General features: G+C 36.3%; 1 protein-coding gene across 4 annotated transcripts in view; it reads left to right on the forward strand.

The window, feature by feature from the left end:
- The window catches only part of SH3YL1 (SH3 and SYLF domain containing 1), a 44,192-nt gene extending 26,291 nt beyond the window's left edge, over window positions 1–17,901 (forward strand). For all 4 annotated transcript variants that reach the window (XM_071441651.1, XM_071441641.1, XM_071441658.1 and 1 more), the window contains one exon: window positions 17,305–17,901. In XM_071441651.1, coding sequence (XP_071297752.1) covers window positions 17,305–17,504 — 200 coding nt within the window. In that variant the 3' untranslated portion in view covers window positions 17,505–17,901. The remainder of the gene's footprint in view (window positions 1–17,304) is intronic.
- Window positions 17,902–18,479: the final 578 nt, after the last annotated feature.

Consider the following 18,479-nt stretch of genomic DNA (forward strand, 5'->3'; position numbering starts at 1 on the left):
GCTAAACTAAAGTATGGGTGCTTTGTTTTGTTTTAAGAGTTTTAGCTGAGCTTGGTCTATTTTTGTGTTTTTCATGGCAAGACTTGTGACATGTTTATATTTAGTTACTAAAAAAATAAAACATCCATCTGGTGGTCCCCCACAGTATTAATTTTCTTGCTATTATGAGCTCTTTCTTAATACTAACGAAACCCAGGAAATCCCAGGAAATTATTTTTGAGACTATTTTTATCCCTGATTCACTTTTACTAGGATTGTACTATTACTATCATGACTGTGTTAAGTCAGATAATCAAGCTGCTTATGGCTTATATTGTGGCAAGCTGAGAGGAAAATATGCAGCATGCAGGCCTTCACTGGTCATACTGAAACAAATAACTTGATGTGTATAATCTGCTAACTCAAAATACAACAAGGCACAGAGAGATTGAGGTCAGACATGCTAGAATGAAATTGGGGTCTTTCTGATGTATGTGTGCATGCATGGGCAGAGCACTTGTTGTGCTAAGTATGAACCAGCTACTCTGGCATGGGTAACAATATTTTTTCCTGGCATTTTTTAAATAAAAATTGTGATATTAGAGCTAAAGCACAGAAAAAGTTCAGTGCAATCTATGCATATTTTTTAAGTGTAAATCACCACTAAGGTGATAATTCTGATTCACAGAATTAAAACATGAAATTGTTCACAGGAGCATATAAATGTTAAATAGAGTAGATTGAAGTCTTTTCTGAAGGCATTGTAACACACAGATTAATGCTTTAGCATCTGGAATACATGCTTTAAATGTTGTTTCAAAGCTGTGTACTACTTTAGATAGTATTTTCTTCAGTGTTTTCCAAGCAGTAAGACTAAAGCAAGCTTAAATTGCTTTCCTGTCTATTATCCAGAAAAACCTTTGGGAGTATGGGAGCTTCTGCTTCATTTGTAGTTCTTGAAGCCAACCAGAAGTTTTGACTAGCTCAAGGAAGTGATAGATATTCAGGATTTCTCTCCAGAGTGGGGTGAAATGCCCTGTGCTTTACTGACTTGAGACAAAAGCTAACACTATTATAAGAAATGCAGGTCTTTGGGCTGATGCTTTACAGATCCATCCTTATAGCAGGGACAAGCACATCTACTTTATACTAAATGCTAAGGAAAGACTTTCTTTTCTATGGTAAATTATTATTTTTCACCCTGATGGAACACCCACTTCAAATGTGTTTTCCCATGAGCAGTAAAATCAGGGTTCCCCGGAATGTGACATATTCTCAGTCATGGAGGGACCTGGAATCCTGCATCTACTCTGGCTGTGCTGGTTCAGTGTTACATCATGCAGATCAGCCAGCTAGATATTTCTGATTGAACCAAGAAGGTCATTCACCTTTTGTAGAAACACTGTCAGTCCCTGAATAAAAAACAGGAGGCCAAGGAAAAAAAAATTAAATAAACCAGACATGAATGTAAGCTGAACTAGTACAACAAATAACTGTTCTAGAAATGATGTAATAATGCTTTTCACTTCTACAAAAAGACAAGGTTTCAAGAAACTTCTTACCTTTTCATGGAGAGGTCTGGCAAGGTTTGCATTGAGACTTCTCTGGTTATATTTAATTTGGTTTGTCTTTCTCATGAACGATTTTTTTGCCATATTAGGTAACCTTCAAATATTCTTTTTCCAGTTGTTTTTTCTTGAAGAAGCTTAGCTAGAAGTGACCTCTACATTTGTGGAAAGGAAGTGTTAATTTTTTCATACAGAGTGAGAGTTGTACCCCTCTTCCCCCTTTTCTCTCAGTGTTGCATCTTTGTGGTTTTAGCAGCTCCTTTGCTATGTAGCAAGGAAGGTGTCAAAAGAGGATTAAAAATATGAAAATAGAAAACTCCTCTTGTAAGGAAAAATATAATGGGAAAGCCTACTCATGTCCACAATTTCAAGTATTGGTCTCTGCCAAAATGTTTAGACTGCATCTTCTTTACTCCTGACATTTCTGCCTTTTGCCAGCAACTACAGAAGGATAAGACAGAATCTGAGTTGAGACAGCAGAGTAAGTTTGGAGATACTGTTGAGGGAAAAATCTGCCTTCACATATATTGTACATTGGACATATTTGAGCCAGTGGTCGAATCCCATCTGCAAGGCTGAATTTCCTCATGCTTGAACCAAGGGATGTGATTACTGTTAGTTCTTTTTAAAAAGCATCTATACAGCCAATATTTCACTTGACTTAAAAGCATATGTATGAAGAATACTGTTAATACCACACTTAAATTTGAACTGAAAATTGTGGTACTGTTTGCTTTTTCATTTCAAGAACTTTATCATAATTGACTAGGCTGATGTAATGAGTATTCTGCAAAGTTTGGTTGTGCTTCGCTGGGAAGTGTAATATCAGCCCTCCATGGCTGGTATTGGCTGATATAATGACTGTCCAAGATGCTTCATCCATGTGATGGTGGATGTTGCAGGTTGCAGAGTTTGCACTGATCAGATTAGGCTCTAGTTTATGGCTCTGTGTCATTTCTAGCTGTTGCTGAAGCTGTTCTGTAATGAATGGGGCGATTTACCTTTTGCCTACCAGTTTAAACTGTAGTCAAATGATTACAGGATTGTGCCATGGGATACTGTAAGTGGAATTGCTTGAGTCACCATTTGGCACGGGAAGGGAACATTGATTGAATACCTTTTGAAATTATAAGTTGACGAAGCCTATGGTGTAAGTAGAATTAATAATGGCTGTACTGCTGCTGAAGGAACATAAAAGCAATGAGAATTAGTAATTGTGGAAAGAAGAAATCCTAGCATCAATTTCAACAGCCCCTATGTCCCTTAGCGCAGCTGAAGTTAACAAGAGTTTTCTATATATTGCAGGTGTTCATATAAAATATAAATGCTATCATGAAAGTGCTAGACTTTGTATTAAAACAAGAGATACTCACTTGTTCCCTTTACAGAGTGCAGTTTCTGGATCTTTCACAATGACTTGAGACTCCTTGTTTTCATCTATATTTTTTCTTATCAAGATTAATTATTTTTTTCTCATACTTTCTAGTTCTATAGCAAAATTTCTTTCCTGTCTGATTCCTTTGCAAGGTAGTAGTAACATCTTTAATTTGTTTTATTCTGCAAGGCTCATTTTCATTTTGCCTTGAAAACAGGCTTTCTATTCTTGGTCCACTTTGTTTTCAACCAGTTTTAAACACTGATGATATGGATTGTGAACAGACCTTCAAATGAGGCCTTGTACAGTATTATTATTTAGTATGTTTCCATATGAGATAGTCTTTGTCTCATATAATTTTATTATTTTAACCATTTTTCTAGCCAGTGCAGAGAAGAATCTCTCCATGCAAAGCAAAAAAAAAAAAAAAAAAAAAAAAAAAAAAATTCAATCAGTATTTCACAGAGCATTACCCTAAGAAACTGGCAGAAACTGTATAGAATACATTTACTACTCTACTCTTTGGTTTTTTTCTAGAGGCTGTAGATTGTTTCCCAGACCTTTGTAAAAGCTAAGACTTCTATCAAGTGAACCAGGTTATGTGCCAATAATACCTTTGGCAGAAATTTTGAAGCTGACCAAAATGCAGAGACAGTGTATTGAGACTGAGATGCTAACTCGGTATGTGTAGAGGAAACATGGAGAAGCTTGTCAACATAGGAGTCCCAGATCATTCCTAAATCATCAGTTTGACCTGAATAAAACAGAGCTCAGTTCTGGTGACTGTACTTTGCTTTTCAGAATATGAAGGCTGTGCTCAGGATTGCATCTCAGCTTTTGCACTATGATTTCAGCACAGGCATTATTTGCATTAATGTCATGTTGAGCATGATAAAGCCCTTGACATTGATAGGGTTTATTTGACCTTTTCACTTTGAATGAAAATCTAATTGTTTTTTGAAATGTCAGAAAAATACAAAAAGTAATCAGCAAAAGTACTGCTATGGAATTGACTCTTGCAAGCAGGAGGTAGGGATTTTTTTATATCCTAAATATCAAATACATCCACAGATGCTTAACAAAAAAGGCACTTCTTTAATGCAAAAGCTGAGTGTGCTGAAACAAAGATAGAAAGCATTCCATCAGCAGATGAAGATGATGAGCCAGCATGTTCCCCAGTAGGCCAGAAACTCAAAACCAGCGAAATACGTCTCATACTGAATGAGCTAAATTTGCACAGTGACTTAAACTTTAAATATAGTCAGGTCTGTTTCACTCACCAGTTTTGTTTGCTAGACATGACACTGTTCAGTAACAACTCAAGTTGGCAATATGGAATCTGCTTTGAAATGATCCATTTCTAGCTTATGTAGAAGAGGTCAAAAATACATAAGTCTTCTCCTGGGTTTTGTGAGTCTCTTACAACAGTGTGTGTATAATATCTTCATTCCGTGCATACAGATTTGCAGCTGATGATGAACTTTTTTATCTGTTGAGGCTTTGCTGCAAAATTGAGGGTCTTGTACCTTATATGGAACTTCTGTGGCTAACTTTGCCTTGAATAGTTTTTTTCAGCCACTGTTTCCTTGTTAATGGAGAATGTAGTTATTAAGTTGTTCTGAAAATCAACTGGAGGGCTTTGTAACACTGGAAACCTGGACAAAGTACCCAGTTAAAGTAATACATAACATTTAGTACTGCAACTAAATCAAAAAATAGGGTTTGCTGAGGCAGTCCTCATGGAAGTGGAAGAGGACTTAACATCTGGTTTTGCTTTCCTTTCAAGAACTTGGGTGTACATTTAGTACTGAAACATATTAAAGAGAGTAGTTCCTGGAATGATACAGGCCTTCCTTGATATTATCAATGTACCTTGAATACATTTTCTAGGTTACTGGAAAAAGGAAAACATTGTACACCTTTTTAAAAAGACTGGAAAGGAGTGCCCCAGGAACTACACTGCAAGCTTCACCTCTGAGCCTGGGAAAGTCATGGAACAGATCCTACTACAAGCTCTACTAAAGTACAGGGAGTCAGGGGGGTGATTGGAGACAGCCAGCACAGCTTCACCAGAGGCAAGTCCTGCCTGACCAACTCAATCAACTTCCATGATGGAGTGGACAAGGGAAGAGTTACAGATGCTATTTATCTGGATTTCAGGTCCCTTCCAAGCCAAGCCATTCTTTGATTTTGAAATTGCCTTAAATCCATAGCTGCTGTAACAAAACAGCCTTCAGGTGTTCTAGGTATAGAACAATTCTTTGCCTATAAGCAAATGTAGAATAGAGTAATGAAATTTATGCCTCCTATCCTTCCTCAGATCAGGTTTGTTTAACTGGGCACAAATAGGCATTTGTGGGGCATTTAAAGAGTGGTTTTACCCCAGTGACAGTGAAGCCCACTTAATGCAAAAAAAACCACCCTCATTTTCTTAGTCATGAACAACTAATTATTTGCAGGCTTCAATATTGAATTTAAATACTTGAGTGTCTTATAAGCTTTTATTCAGAAAGTAGAAAGAGACAGGTGATTTTGTTTACTTGCCCAAAACAAGCCAGAATTATTGGCAAAGAAACAGCTAAGCAAGATATTATTTGTTCTGTGAGTGATTTGCTGAATATCATGTCTCCTGACTTTTGATCAGATGAGCATTATTGGAGATTATTTGGATCAATGGTGGCATATGACATACTTGAGGTATCTGTACAGAATATATCTGATTATAGCAGATTAGTACCTGTAGATATAAAATGTCAAATCTACTGTGCATATTTAGGCCTTCCTAAACATCTGTTCAGTGAGATCTGAGGTTGTTGTTTTGTATATGCGGAGGGTTTTTTGAGGTGAGTCTACATTTAAAAAACAAAATTAAAAAGGCCATTAAGGAAATTAGTAGTTTAATGTGAATAGGACATTTGAGATTTCATTTTTAAGACTTGGTTGAACAAACACTTGATTTGTTATTTGTCCGGAAACAACTAAAATTAAATTTGTAAGTAAGTATACATCTGTTCTGCTCTAGAAGCTGAAATAAACCCCTTTTTTTCTTAAGCTAAAAGCTGAGAGGTGAGAGCTAAGAATAAGGAAAATGAGCACATTGGGTAGAGAAAGGAGCTCATCTGTATACTGGTGTGATTCAAGAACTGAAATTATTTTCATGACTTTTAGTATTTAGGATACAGTTAGGCTACTATTTTTCTTTCTAAATGGGAGTTGCTTGAAGACTTTTTCTAAGTAGCCATTAGAATGCATAATATTTTGTTGCCATATAGGAGTTGAAAAGTTAATTTCTGCAGGGTCACAGTGTATAATACATGACTATATGGTTCTTCTTTAGTCTATTTTCCCCAGTCCTCTCTGGCTGATGCTTTGTCATGTCACAATATAAGAAAGCCATAAAAGCTTTTAATTTACTGACCTCTTATTCTCTGTGTAGTAATTTATATGGCACTTTCTTTCATCCTTTCTCTGACTTTCTTTACTTCCTTTCCTTCATAAGTTTTTAAACAGATCATTTGCCACTTTCCCAAGATGCTACTCTTTTAGGCCTATTCAGGCCTTTAGACATAGTGAAAGGTAAAGCCTCAGAATGAACATTTCCTAATAAGGGCCCAATAAGTGAATGTCAACATTGTAATGTGTTTTATTTCTGCTTATCATGACACTGTAACTTAGCTAATGCAGTAATTTGACTTAACTTTTGTTCATCCTATCTGTGAATGTGAATTCAACATCACCTTTGTGGCTCTGAGGTGCAACTTTGAGCCAAAGCTGACGTTACCTAAATTTGTTGGAAACCACTTACACATGTAAAGCCTTGCAATTCAGACATCATCAGAACATGGACTATTATTTGCATTAAACTTCTTCAACCATAAAATATTAAAAAGTATACATATTCAGTGAACTATGCTTCATGATGTCTTAATCTCCAAGATGCCAATTTTTGAAAAGTCATATGGAATGAGATACTGCCTTTGTCATGTTCTCATCATTGTATGTGGTCATAAAGGGACATTTTTAGGTAGTGTTGTTTAAATGTTTCATGACTTTGGAATTTTTCTTTCTTTGTTCATATTCCAGGAAGTAAATGACCCAGTCCTTTTTCATAAAAGTATTCTGTAATATATGCCAAAGGTTTTTAAATTTGAGAAGATATTCAAAATGGTAGTCACACCCATTTCAAACTATGTATTTTCTATGTAAATAACAGAATACTATTTTCAGTTGCAGTTTTCATCATTTTGATTGCTTTCTAAAGTCGTGAGTGGAAAAAATAGTTGTAAAAGAGATTAATTTTTTATATGTGCATGCAGTAATAAATGTACAATTCTGTACTTTTTAACTTTTATTTCTTTACACATGAGAGTATCTTTTTCAGTGTTTTCAGAGTTATTCTGTGAAAATTTGACTGTTATAACATTAATGAAATTGGTTCCATTGCTTTGTTTCTAAGGAGAGAAGTTCAGTTGCATGCATGTATTCTTTCAGATACTGACACAACTTTGCTTTCAGATTATCAACAGATGTAGATTGGTTTTAGAATATCCACAAAGTATCTTCAGTTTTTTCTGTGTTATAACTCAGAGTGGGGCTTATGAGATTTATGATGATCAAGACTACTATAATTCACATATTTTGAATTTAAAACTAGTATTCTTTCCTGTTTTAAAATTTTTGAAAGCAATTACAAATTGTCATAGTGAGATAAGGTGTGCTATCCTTAGCATTAAAGGATTGAAAAGCTTTCAGGAAACAGATATGTTAGAATAATTAGTGGTTTCCTTTAAAACCCAGCACTAAGCCTTACATCTTTCTGCCACACCTCCTTCACACTTCCCCTTCCAATGTTTCTTTGACTGTCCCTGATGCAAGTCACCTAAGAAATGAAATCTCTTTTTTAGCTGCTCTTCTACTCAGAAATAGACTTCAAATATAAAGAAAACCAAGAGGGTAAGTTTAGATACAGTAAAAGGTAGATACTCCCTAGGATGACTGATCATATGCAGCCAAGATGTTGGATTTGTCTCATTCTTGAAAAAGGTACTGTGTCACTGAGGCTTTGGTAGTTTCAGTCCAGTTTCTCTCTCTGTATCACTGGTCTTTGACTTCAACCTGATTAATGCTGTACTTAAGTATGTTCTAAATTAATATCAACAGGTCAGTTTTAGGCTTGTTTCCTTATTGTCTTTGAAACAGCTGCACCATTTACTTCATGTACTAGTATTTCTTATGGCCAGGGAACAGATCAAGGCACTAATCACAAAGTCATCTTTATCTTCCCTCTTAACTTTGCATCCCTCTAGTCTTCTGTTTGCTAGCTGCTTTTTTTTTGGTTTTTGTTTTTCCTTTTTGTAACCTCAAAGTAGGTTCCATTATTGTACAAATAGACTTCTCTACTTTGAAAACACACTAATATTAAAGCAGTTTATGGAACCAATGACTTTTTGTTCAATTGATGACTGTCAAACTAGTGAGTATTACCTGTATTCAGTACTGTATTATGTTGAGTTCTAATTTGGCTCTGGGTTTAGAGTTCTGGGATTTGGAATACATCCATTAATTTTCAAAATATCTATATATATTTAAGTTTCTTTAAGTTATGTACACATTCCCTTAATTTCTTGATCTTTGTTATTAGTTTCTGTAACTTCATTAAGATTCTTCTCAATGGATTTGACCCCTTATCTCTGTGTTGTCTAGCTTTATCACATATTTTACTCTCAGCTCAGCCTTCACCTACAAGAGTGGCTCTGCTACATCACTAATACTTCTCCTGTTCTTGTACTTCACCTTTCTGTGGCTTCCAGTTCCTGTAGTGTTCTCTGCTCTCCTTTCCCTTCCATTTTTCATTTGCTGATTTCTTCATTCATGGTTATCTCCTCATTAGAAGAAGCTGTTCGACAGTCTCATGTGCAGATTCATCACAAATTTTTTTTAATTACAATTTTCACATTCATATGAAAACCCATGATCTCCAAAAAGTAAGTTCTCTGTTCCTTCTGTTCCTTCACCCTCCCATTTAAACAACTCTTTGTTTAATGGTAATGTGAAAGGTCAGTTACTACAGGCCTTTTACCTAATGATAATATTCTGTTTATTCATTTGCAAGAATAGGTTAATCTGAATAGATGTGGAGAAGTTCAGTAAGTGAATGAGTGGAGTAAAGAGTCTCTGAGATGTAAGATAATAAGATGGTAACTATCTTATTTTTAGTGTAACAGTCTGAAGGTGTGAAAAAATGGGTTTTGACTATAAAAGCATAAGTCAAGCATATACTTGTCAAGAAAGGTTTCAACCAAAGGCCAAAAAGAAAAAAAAGAAAAAAAAAAGTATGCCAGTACTGAATTACTTGGAGCTAGACATTAAGAAAGTTATCTTGGCAACCAAGGGAATACAGCTGTGAAATAACTTTCCCAGATGACTAATGGGGTAAAAAGAGAAGTGGCAAAAAAGGCAGTTTATTGTCTGGCTGACAATAAACATATCAGACTGACCTAGTTCTCAGAGAATGTGCTTCATTCAGTTATGAGCTGCTGGTCTCACCTGTATGGAGACCTTGCATTACTAGACCATGCTTCAGGTCCCAGCCAGTGTCTGTCCCCTTTTACCAGTTCATACTGTTTGTCTTTCAGGAGGACACTGATGCAGATAAGATGGCTTTACTCAGTTCATATCTTCTCTAAGCTTGAGACCTCTCCCTGATGCAGAAGATTCTCATTGTTTTATCTCCCCTCTCTCTCTCTCTGTCCCAGGTATCCATCTGATCTAGTTGCTCCTTTTTAACCCTCCTCAAGCTCACAATATCTCTTTGCAGTAATATCATCTCATCCTTCATCTTATGAAGTCCAAGGCTGATCATATTGCTGTTATCTAATCTTTTTTTCTTGTTTTGGACTTCTTCAGAAGCTTCACCTCTTTATAAGAGTTTCCCTTGCTCCCTGTTCAAGCCATTGGCTCTATCTATGCTGATAAATTAGTCTTTGCTAATTTATGCCAATGTGATTTGGCACTGGAACCTGGACTCTCATTTGGAGACATCAAGTTCAATAACATGAAAAGGAGCCATTCAGTGACATAAATGTAACTGTTTCTTCCAAGTCTCTGCTGACCTGTGTACAACCACGTATTAAAAATTGCATTCCATCCTTTTGTATGTAACCTGTTAGATTAATATTCACCTTCTGTTTTCTTTGGTAATACTTGAGATCCCTGAATTCTATTGCTGGGCTATGTCTGTAATCACCTTTACATTTATATTTTGGGTGTCTCACTGAGAAGTCATCCTTATTCAGCCCTCTGTTTTTCTGCTAAGTTTTCCCAGCTAGCTGTTCTTTGTTGCTTTTAATTTGCTAGATAATATTTTCTGCAAATAACTATTTCTGTTTCTCCTTTACTTAGATATTCTTTTGTTAACTAATTAAGAATTCAAGATAAAAATTGTCAAATAGAATCTTAAACTTCATCGTAGCAATCACTGCAGAGCTCATGTGTTCTTCAACTTGAATTGCTTTAGAAGTTCTCACTTTCACAATAGGAGCAATGAGACCCATAGTTGTTCTCTGGGTACTACTTTAAAGATGCAACCTTTTCTTTCTGTCTCTGCTTTTGTCCATGTTTTCGTCCTGTTATGATTCAATTGTTGCAACATCCTTTTCTCTGACCTTTGCAAATTCAATATTTCTTTGCTCTCGATTCAGTTCTTGCTTCAAAGTTAATTTCCTGCCCTATCATTTTGTCCATCTTTTACATTCCCCCACTGGCTCTCATGTTAAGTATGTCTTTGAGCTCAGACAGAACCTCTGACTGATCTAGCTTTCATCTCAATCTTGTTAGTATCACAGATTTAACTTAGTGGTTCACCTACCTACTTCAAAGTTGAACTTTAACTATTTCTCTGCCTGCCTTTAGTCATCATCAGGGCCCAATGCTGCTGCATTTCTCAAGCCAGAAATTTAGATCTTTAGTCTCTCCTTCTCATTTGTCCTGCAAAGAGCCAGTGTTACCTTTTAGTTTTTACATCTAGCTGTCAGTTGAGGAACACAGCAAATGCTGACATACCTGTAAGACAATACTTAATCTTGTAATTTACTGCCTCATCTCATTTCTCATATTGCTCATCCACCAATAAATCTTTCTCTTCAGCCCTTTATTTTACTAAACTCTGATCTAAGAGTAGCTCTGTCAGTCCTAGGCTAAACTGATTTGTTTGTGTGCCAGTGCAGCTCCTTACAACACACTGATCCATATGTTGACAAGTAGGCCTTACCAGGAGGTCACATTCTCAGAGAAATGGGGGTCCCTACTAGGTGTGCTCCATGCTGGCACTCCCCTAGCTGGATACAGGCTAGTCAGTGTCTGTTAAGAAGTCTACTCTGGCCTGACCATCAGATGATGTTGACAGTGTGAGTTCCATTAGTATCAAATTGGGTTTTGATTACAGCTGTTCTAGTCCAAACTCCCTACAATTACAAATTTTCGTGCTGCTTTTATACTTTCAGGTAACTTTATTTCAAAAGTCTCTTTGAAGTTTTTCACCAAATTGCAAAATGGATGAGGTTGAAAAAGGCCTCTAGATATTATCTAGTCCAACCCCCTTGCTCAAGCAGGATTGGGTACATATCTTTTGAATACCTCCAAAGATGAAAACTCTATCACCTCTCTAGGAAATCTGTTCAGTCACCCTTAGGGTAAAAAAGTGTTTCCTGATGTTCAGTCAGCACTTCTTGTGTTTCAGTACATGCCCATTGCCTGTGTCACTGGTCATCACTGGCAAGAGCCTGACTCCACCCTGTTTTTACTGTCCCTTCAGATATCTATAGACACTGATAAGCCTTTTCTTCCCTGGGCTCTCTCAGCCTTTCTGCATAGGAGAGATGCCCCAATGGCAGTTTCCATATGGCCCTTTGCTGGATTGTCTCCTGCATGCCCATGTTTCTCTTGTACTGAGAAGCTCAGAACTGGACTGCACTCCAGGTGTGGCCATGCCAGTGCTGAGTAAAGGAGATCACCTCCCTTGATCTGTTGTCAGTACTTTGCCTAATGCAGCTTATGATACAGTTTGCCTTATTTGCATAGGCTCATCTATAGCTAATTAAGCTAATGGTTGTCTTCCACTTTAACATGTTTGGTTGGGGCCTGATAACGTTCTTCCTTTTTAATATGATATTTGGGGCAAACATCCTTCAGGCATGTAACCAATAAATGTATACACACAGTATTTACACTCACAGTGGTGTCTTAGCAAGTGGTGGTGTTTAGACCATTTTCTAAGGTTGACATTAAAATTTCCTGTTAAGTCTTCATTGTTAATGGCTCCAACTACTGTTTTTTACTCAGATTTGCCATGGGCCCAGTAATTGACATAGTTCTTTATCCTACTTTGGATTCTTTCCTAACTCTGATTATAAACTCAGTATTAACCCTTTCCAAGAAAAAGCCTATAATGGGTAAAGAACTAATATTTGTCTGTTCACTGTTAGTAACATCTCTCATATTAAACCTATGAGCAATACCTGATCCTATCAATGCCTCTGAACAGTGTACTAGTATACTAAGCCTTTCTGATACTTGATATGTTTGTTTTCCAAAGCACAGATTTTTGCATCTGCCCAATCTGTTAGTTGTTTTCCATCATTAGGTCTGTTTGTTGGTTTTATCTTACTTCTGCACAAACAGGGTCCATGTGGTTGCTTAGTTTGCTCGGCCTCCATTTAAGCAATAAGAATTCTATTACAGCTTGGACAGCTGACCCCAGCTGGGTAAAGGGATACCCCACAGGGTCATACTCAGTATATAAACCTGGGGGAAAGCTGCCTAGGGGGGCACTGCTTGGGAACAGGCTGAGCATAATTTGGTTAGTGGTGAGCAATTGCCGTTCTTTGCATTGCCTGCTTATCTTGGGTTTTATTTCTCTCTCTTCTTGTTATTTTCCTTCTCCTTACATTTTAATTTAAAAATATTATTTTATTTTGATTATTTTAATGTTCTTATCCCAACCCATGAGTCCATGAGTTTTCTTACTTTTAGCCCTCCAGTTCTCTTTCACATCCCACTGAGGGGGCAGAGAGTGAAATTACTGACAAATTACACTCAAATTACTGACAATTAGTAAAATTTGCAGAGTGGATGCTTAGCAATCTCACCACTAACCTCAAGTACATGAAACTTATTTCAGTTTTATTGCTGTCTCCATGGCCAAAAGCAGCACATCTTCTACAAGATATTCAGCATCAGGCTGATGGCTGGGGGTATATGCATCTATGCCAGTAAAATTAAATTTGGGGCCCACAGCTGAACTGTGTTCCAACTATTCTGTATTCCAACTTAGAGCTGGGTTTTGAAAGTATCATAAGCTTAAGCCAAAATTATTACAAATGCCTTCTTCTCTAAAATCCAGTCTCGTAAACAGCCTATGGCTTTACTAATATTTTATAAGCTCACATTAGAATGTGAAACTAGTGGCTACTATAGCTACTGGTAAATTAAACAGTGTGAAGGCATGGGCCCAAGCACTGTAACTCATTTACTTATGTGGTTGTGTTGTTAGAAACTGCCTTGACATTATTCTCACCTTGCACTTTCCCAAATAATTCCAAGATGTAGTTTAGTTGTTATTCCACTATAGGAACCAGTAGGCAATTTGCATATGGCTCATCTCTCTGGTCAGTGTTTATGATATGTATGTGGCCAGTCTGTGCCAGCTGGCCTTGTAGTCAAAAACTGGCACTCTTAACTGAGTCACAGAAGAGTAGGCAATGTATCTGTTCCACACCAACTTCATAGAAAATGCTTTTATTACCCAATAAATGCGCCATAAGTAAAAATAGTTTTCTTGCTCTTTCATTCACTCTGGGGCTGTAATGTAGAACACCCAAGAGGCCATAAATTCACTCTACTTTAAACCCCACCAAGTCTTTTATCTGTAGTAGTGGTCCTTCACAAAATCTGCAAATCATTATGGTATGTACAGATAAATAAACTGGAAGGATATTGTGGTCAGAGAAGTTTGTCATCAAACACATGCCATACCTGTGTGTGCTGGAGTATTGAATATATATGCTAGCTACTAATTTGCCTTCAACCAAAATTTCTATATTTTCTGTTTTGACCACTGTGTTTCTGGAAGTGTGTATTCAAATAGCAATAACAAATAAGGATTTTCCACAATGTAGTTTGTATTTCTTGCAGTGTGCATACTCATGAATCTCAATGATCTTAGTATCATATGCTGTATGTAGCACTGTAGCACCATCTTGTGTGAGCTGCAAATGTCATTTCTGTCTATGCATTCAGGGATCTTCATATGGAATATAACAATTTTATTTAAAACCCTTCTGTGCAAAACTGAAATTGGAAAATGAGAACACAGAATAGATCCTCCTTATAATCTGTGTGGGGGATTTTGTAACAGTGCATGCATTTAAGGTACCTTATTGTTAGGATGATCCATATAAATATGAAGCATGAGATGCTGAACTCTTGAGGCAAGAAATATGCATTCTGTCAGCATTGTGCTACAAAACTACAGAATTTAAATCTTTATGAAAAATAAAATGAAACAAAACTATAGTATGAGAAAAGGCTGCTAGGGAAAATTAAGCAGAAATGGCTATGAAAGAGCTGACAGGAATAAAGCTGAAAAATGCTTTTAAATGATTGCAGGTAGCTATTGGGGCAAGGACATAGGACTGAGTGTTCATATTCAGCTGTAGTGCTTTGAGTTTTCTCTATGTTTGGAAAAATGCACATGTATAGGGACAAAAAATGAGAAGAGAAACACATAAAACAGTTTTGTTCATATGACAGGGCAAACAGTAATTGGAGGCATGGTTGTGGTGCATTGCTACCCTTTAATATCTCACATATGGATGTCTTTTCACCTTTTCAAGCTTCAATTTGTGCCGTGTTTCCTTTCATTTTTCCTCCTACTTTTACAGAGCTAATTTCAGAATACTCAGCAGTTTGTATAAGAGGAATTATAGTCTTAGTGCAGGTTCAGCCATGGAGGTGGTAACTAGTAGTTACTTACCATTGCTGTGAGTCCAGCATATCATAGTGGTCTTGACAGCTCTTTTTCTTTTTGAGAATAAGATCTCACCTCACTTTTAGCACTTTCAGTCTTTTCTTTTGCTCTATCAAACATCTACTTTTTCCATATATATTTTGGGCAGTTTTAAATATATAGTATCTCCAATTCTCTTTGAGTGATTATTCATTTACATGATAAAAACACATAGATTTAAGAACTCAAAGCATAGGAAATTTTTGTCTTCATTGTAGTATATAAATGCACTTAACCCATGTGTGCTACCTGAATGTGGCACAGGGGTAAAACACACCCCTTCTTCCTTTTTATATGGAACTGAGTCATAACTGTTTTCATGCCACAGCACCTAAAGAGTCCTGGGCCACAGTATTTTCTGACTATTCTTCAGTTAGTGCTAGGAGTAAAAAGTTGATGTTTTACTTCATACTTTTTCTATGATTTCCTCAATCAAAATATGTAGCTTCAAACTAAACTGTGCATGAGAGCACATCATATCATCCCAACTGCATCAAATGCTTGAATTTTCGATGGAAAATTGTGTAATTGCTGAATATTCAGTCCATCAGGGTTTCAGATGTGACAGTAAAAGATATATTTAGAAAAGCTGCAATCTGTCTTTTTGGTAGGAGTAACTGGTGGAGATATGGACCTGATAAATTTGGTTTTATTTTCACAGTAAAAGAAACAGTGTTGTATGACTTTAGATCATGACTGTAGATATCAGGAGAGAGATACTGTGTGATCAAGAAAGATTGCACTTGACTTCTCTGCAATCAAATCTCTCCCAGCTCATGGCTAAATAATTTTTTATTAGTCTTTGGTGATTGCTAAGAGTTCAGATCATGAAGAGAAAGCACTCACCTGTAGAATGAACATACATGTTGACAGATGTGGGGGGAAAAACCCTGTGCTCTTTGTGCATACATTTGTGGACCATTGTTCTTCTCTGTCCTCTTTGGCTACAGAGTTTGTGTTTGTGAGCCTTAGGGAAAAAAATTTCTCCTCTTCCTTTTGAAATGATAAAAGCAACCAGAAGAAAAAAAACCTGTGGGTATCAGTTGCTGAAGACAGACTGCAAAAAAAACAACAAAAAAATTTGTATCAATGCTTCTCTCACCACACTTTCTAGCTCTCTGCTGGCAGTGTGTAAACTAGTGAGAGGTGGGTTTCCCCTTTTGCAACAGTTTTGACAGCAAGGAGGTGCAGCTAATTCTAAAAGCCTTTAATCTAGCATGCTTGAGCATTTATGCAGCCATCAGGTCCATATGAGCAACACACCCTGAAATCTCTCTATCTGACTGTGTAAACATTACTTCCTCTTAACTAACCTTCCATTTTTCACTTTTAGATTCACTCATGCAAGAGATTTAAGTGTTTTCTAAATCAACACTAATCTAAAGCAACTACCTCCTATATATCAGACAGTTAAAGGAATTGAGAGAAAACATATTTATTGTTAAATTGAAGATACTCAGATTTAAAATTCAGTGGTACTAAACATTGGCTAAATAATAAATTTCGGCTAAAATTTTCTATAGGAATGGAGGGTGGATAATAGTATGCAAGATTTTGATAGTTTTAAAATTAGTTTAGAAGCCTTATGGCATGATTCCAACCCTAGCTGAGAACTGAAAGAGTTATATAAGAGACTGGTGCAAAGAGACTAAAAGCCATTTGTATATGTGGTCAAAAATACCCCCATACAAACCAAGTCACTTCCAGTACATCAAACCATAATCAGTTCTTTCCACTGGCACATTTTGTGTGTTCTGTTTAACATCTGAGATACACCAAAATCCCAGGCACTGCAAAACCTATGGAACAAGAAGGGAAGTGCTGTGGATATTTTGTATTTTGGCATCCTAGATCCTGAGTTTTGATTAAATAATCAAATTTTCTCCTTTGAGTTTTGCAGTTTCCATGAAGAAGCTGTCACAGAGAACACAAACCAAAACTCAAACCTGGGCAGTGGCTCTGATAGCCACCATTCAGGAAACATTTGTGCTTTCCTCAACACACCACCTTTGTTCCCACTTTCTCTGACCATAGGAGGCATACAGAAAACTGGCTGATGTTTACTTTTTATAGAGTATTATTGTATTAAATAGACTGCACTGATAGGCTGGAATTCAAATTTCACTTACCTAAGATTATAGTGGAAGTGGAGGGGATTTTTCATCAGTGGTTTATATGTCCATATAGATTATTTTAGTGTTTTTTTCACCCTTTTCTACTGTCATTTAAGAATATTCTATTTAAGAATTTAGTGTGTGTGCTGACACTAGGAAGTTCCTTTTAGTAATTTCCTTTTTATTTGATTTCTTTAATTTCAGATAACTCTGGGAGTGATCCAGTTGAAGTGACAGCACTTTATTCATTTGAAGGACAACAGCCAGGTGACTTGACTTTCAAAGCTGGAGACAGAATCACAGTGACAACTAAAACAAATTCCCAGTTTGATTGGTGGGAAGGAACAATAGGAGGAAAAACTGGCATCTTTCCAGCCAATTATGTTGCCATAAGTAACAACTAAATTTGTACAGAATAAAATGTTGAGGCAGTAATATATTTACACGGAAAAATATATTTTAACCTTTCATATTTTATTAAAATGAGATTTTAGATCAATACTATTCTAACAAAAAGATTAAATGCTTTGTATGAGCACAACTTGCCCCTACATTTATTTCTTAAGTAAACAGTAGGTGATAGTCAATTTATGAGAGTTTTATTTTTGAGTAAGTTGCCCCAAAAACTAATCCAATTTATGTATAATTTCAATTCTGTCTTGCTATATGGATTAATTTTCTACCTGAGGGAAAAATTGGAAACAGTTTAGAATTAGATATGCTGGGGAAAAAAAGTTTATTTCTATTAAATTGTAATTTATGGTCTCTTTCCATAATAAATGCTCTTAAAATTGCTTCAAACCATGTCTGAGTTCTTTACTTAGTAAATACAGGTGTTTTTTCCACAGGTATGGCAGTTAAAAGTGACTTCCTACTTGGTTATAAAAATCAATCTAGATATTGCAGTTTTTTAGAAACTACTTTAGCTCTGGTCTCTAATTTTTCTTATTGTTAGGCACACAAAGACCTTTTTGAAAACAACTCTGTGACAGTTAAGCAGTTCAGCTTCTCTGATAGCTTATTGCGCTCACCTTTGGAGAATTTGAGCACTTCTGAAAGTTGGTTTGGTAAAATTCATGAATAGTACCTCAGAAAACACAGAGGCTTATCCTTGATTCCTGTAGGAACTTGTTCCACAGATCTCTCTCTCCACAAGACAGAGAAATTTCTTCTTCACAGGTGAGCTTCAATTCTTCCTGCTTCCTCCAATTTAAAACTTTTTGAATGTTTAATCTTTAAAGAGCAACACAAAGTAAACTACAGAGTAAATAGAGTATATTTATAATAATAAGATAGAGAAGATGTTTCTGTAGGATAGATAGTAATGTATAGCACTATTCTATGTATCTCATACTATGAGATCGTATGATTCTCAGATT

The sequence above is a fragment of the Agelaius tricolor genome, unplaced genomic scaffold (genome assembly GCF_023055355.1).
Source record: "Agelaius tricolor isolate 1412-34295 unplaced genomic scaffold, bAgeTri1.0.p SCAF_1, whole genome shotgun sequence".
NCBI lineage: Eukaryota > Metazoa > Chordata > Aves > Passeriformes > Icteridae > Agelaius > Agelaius tricolor.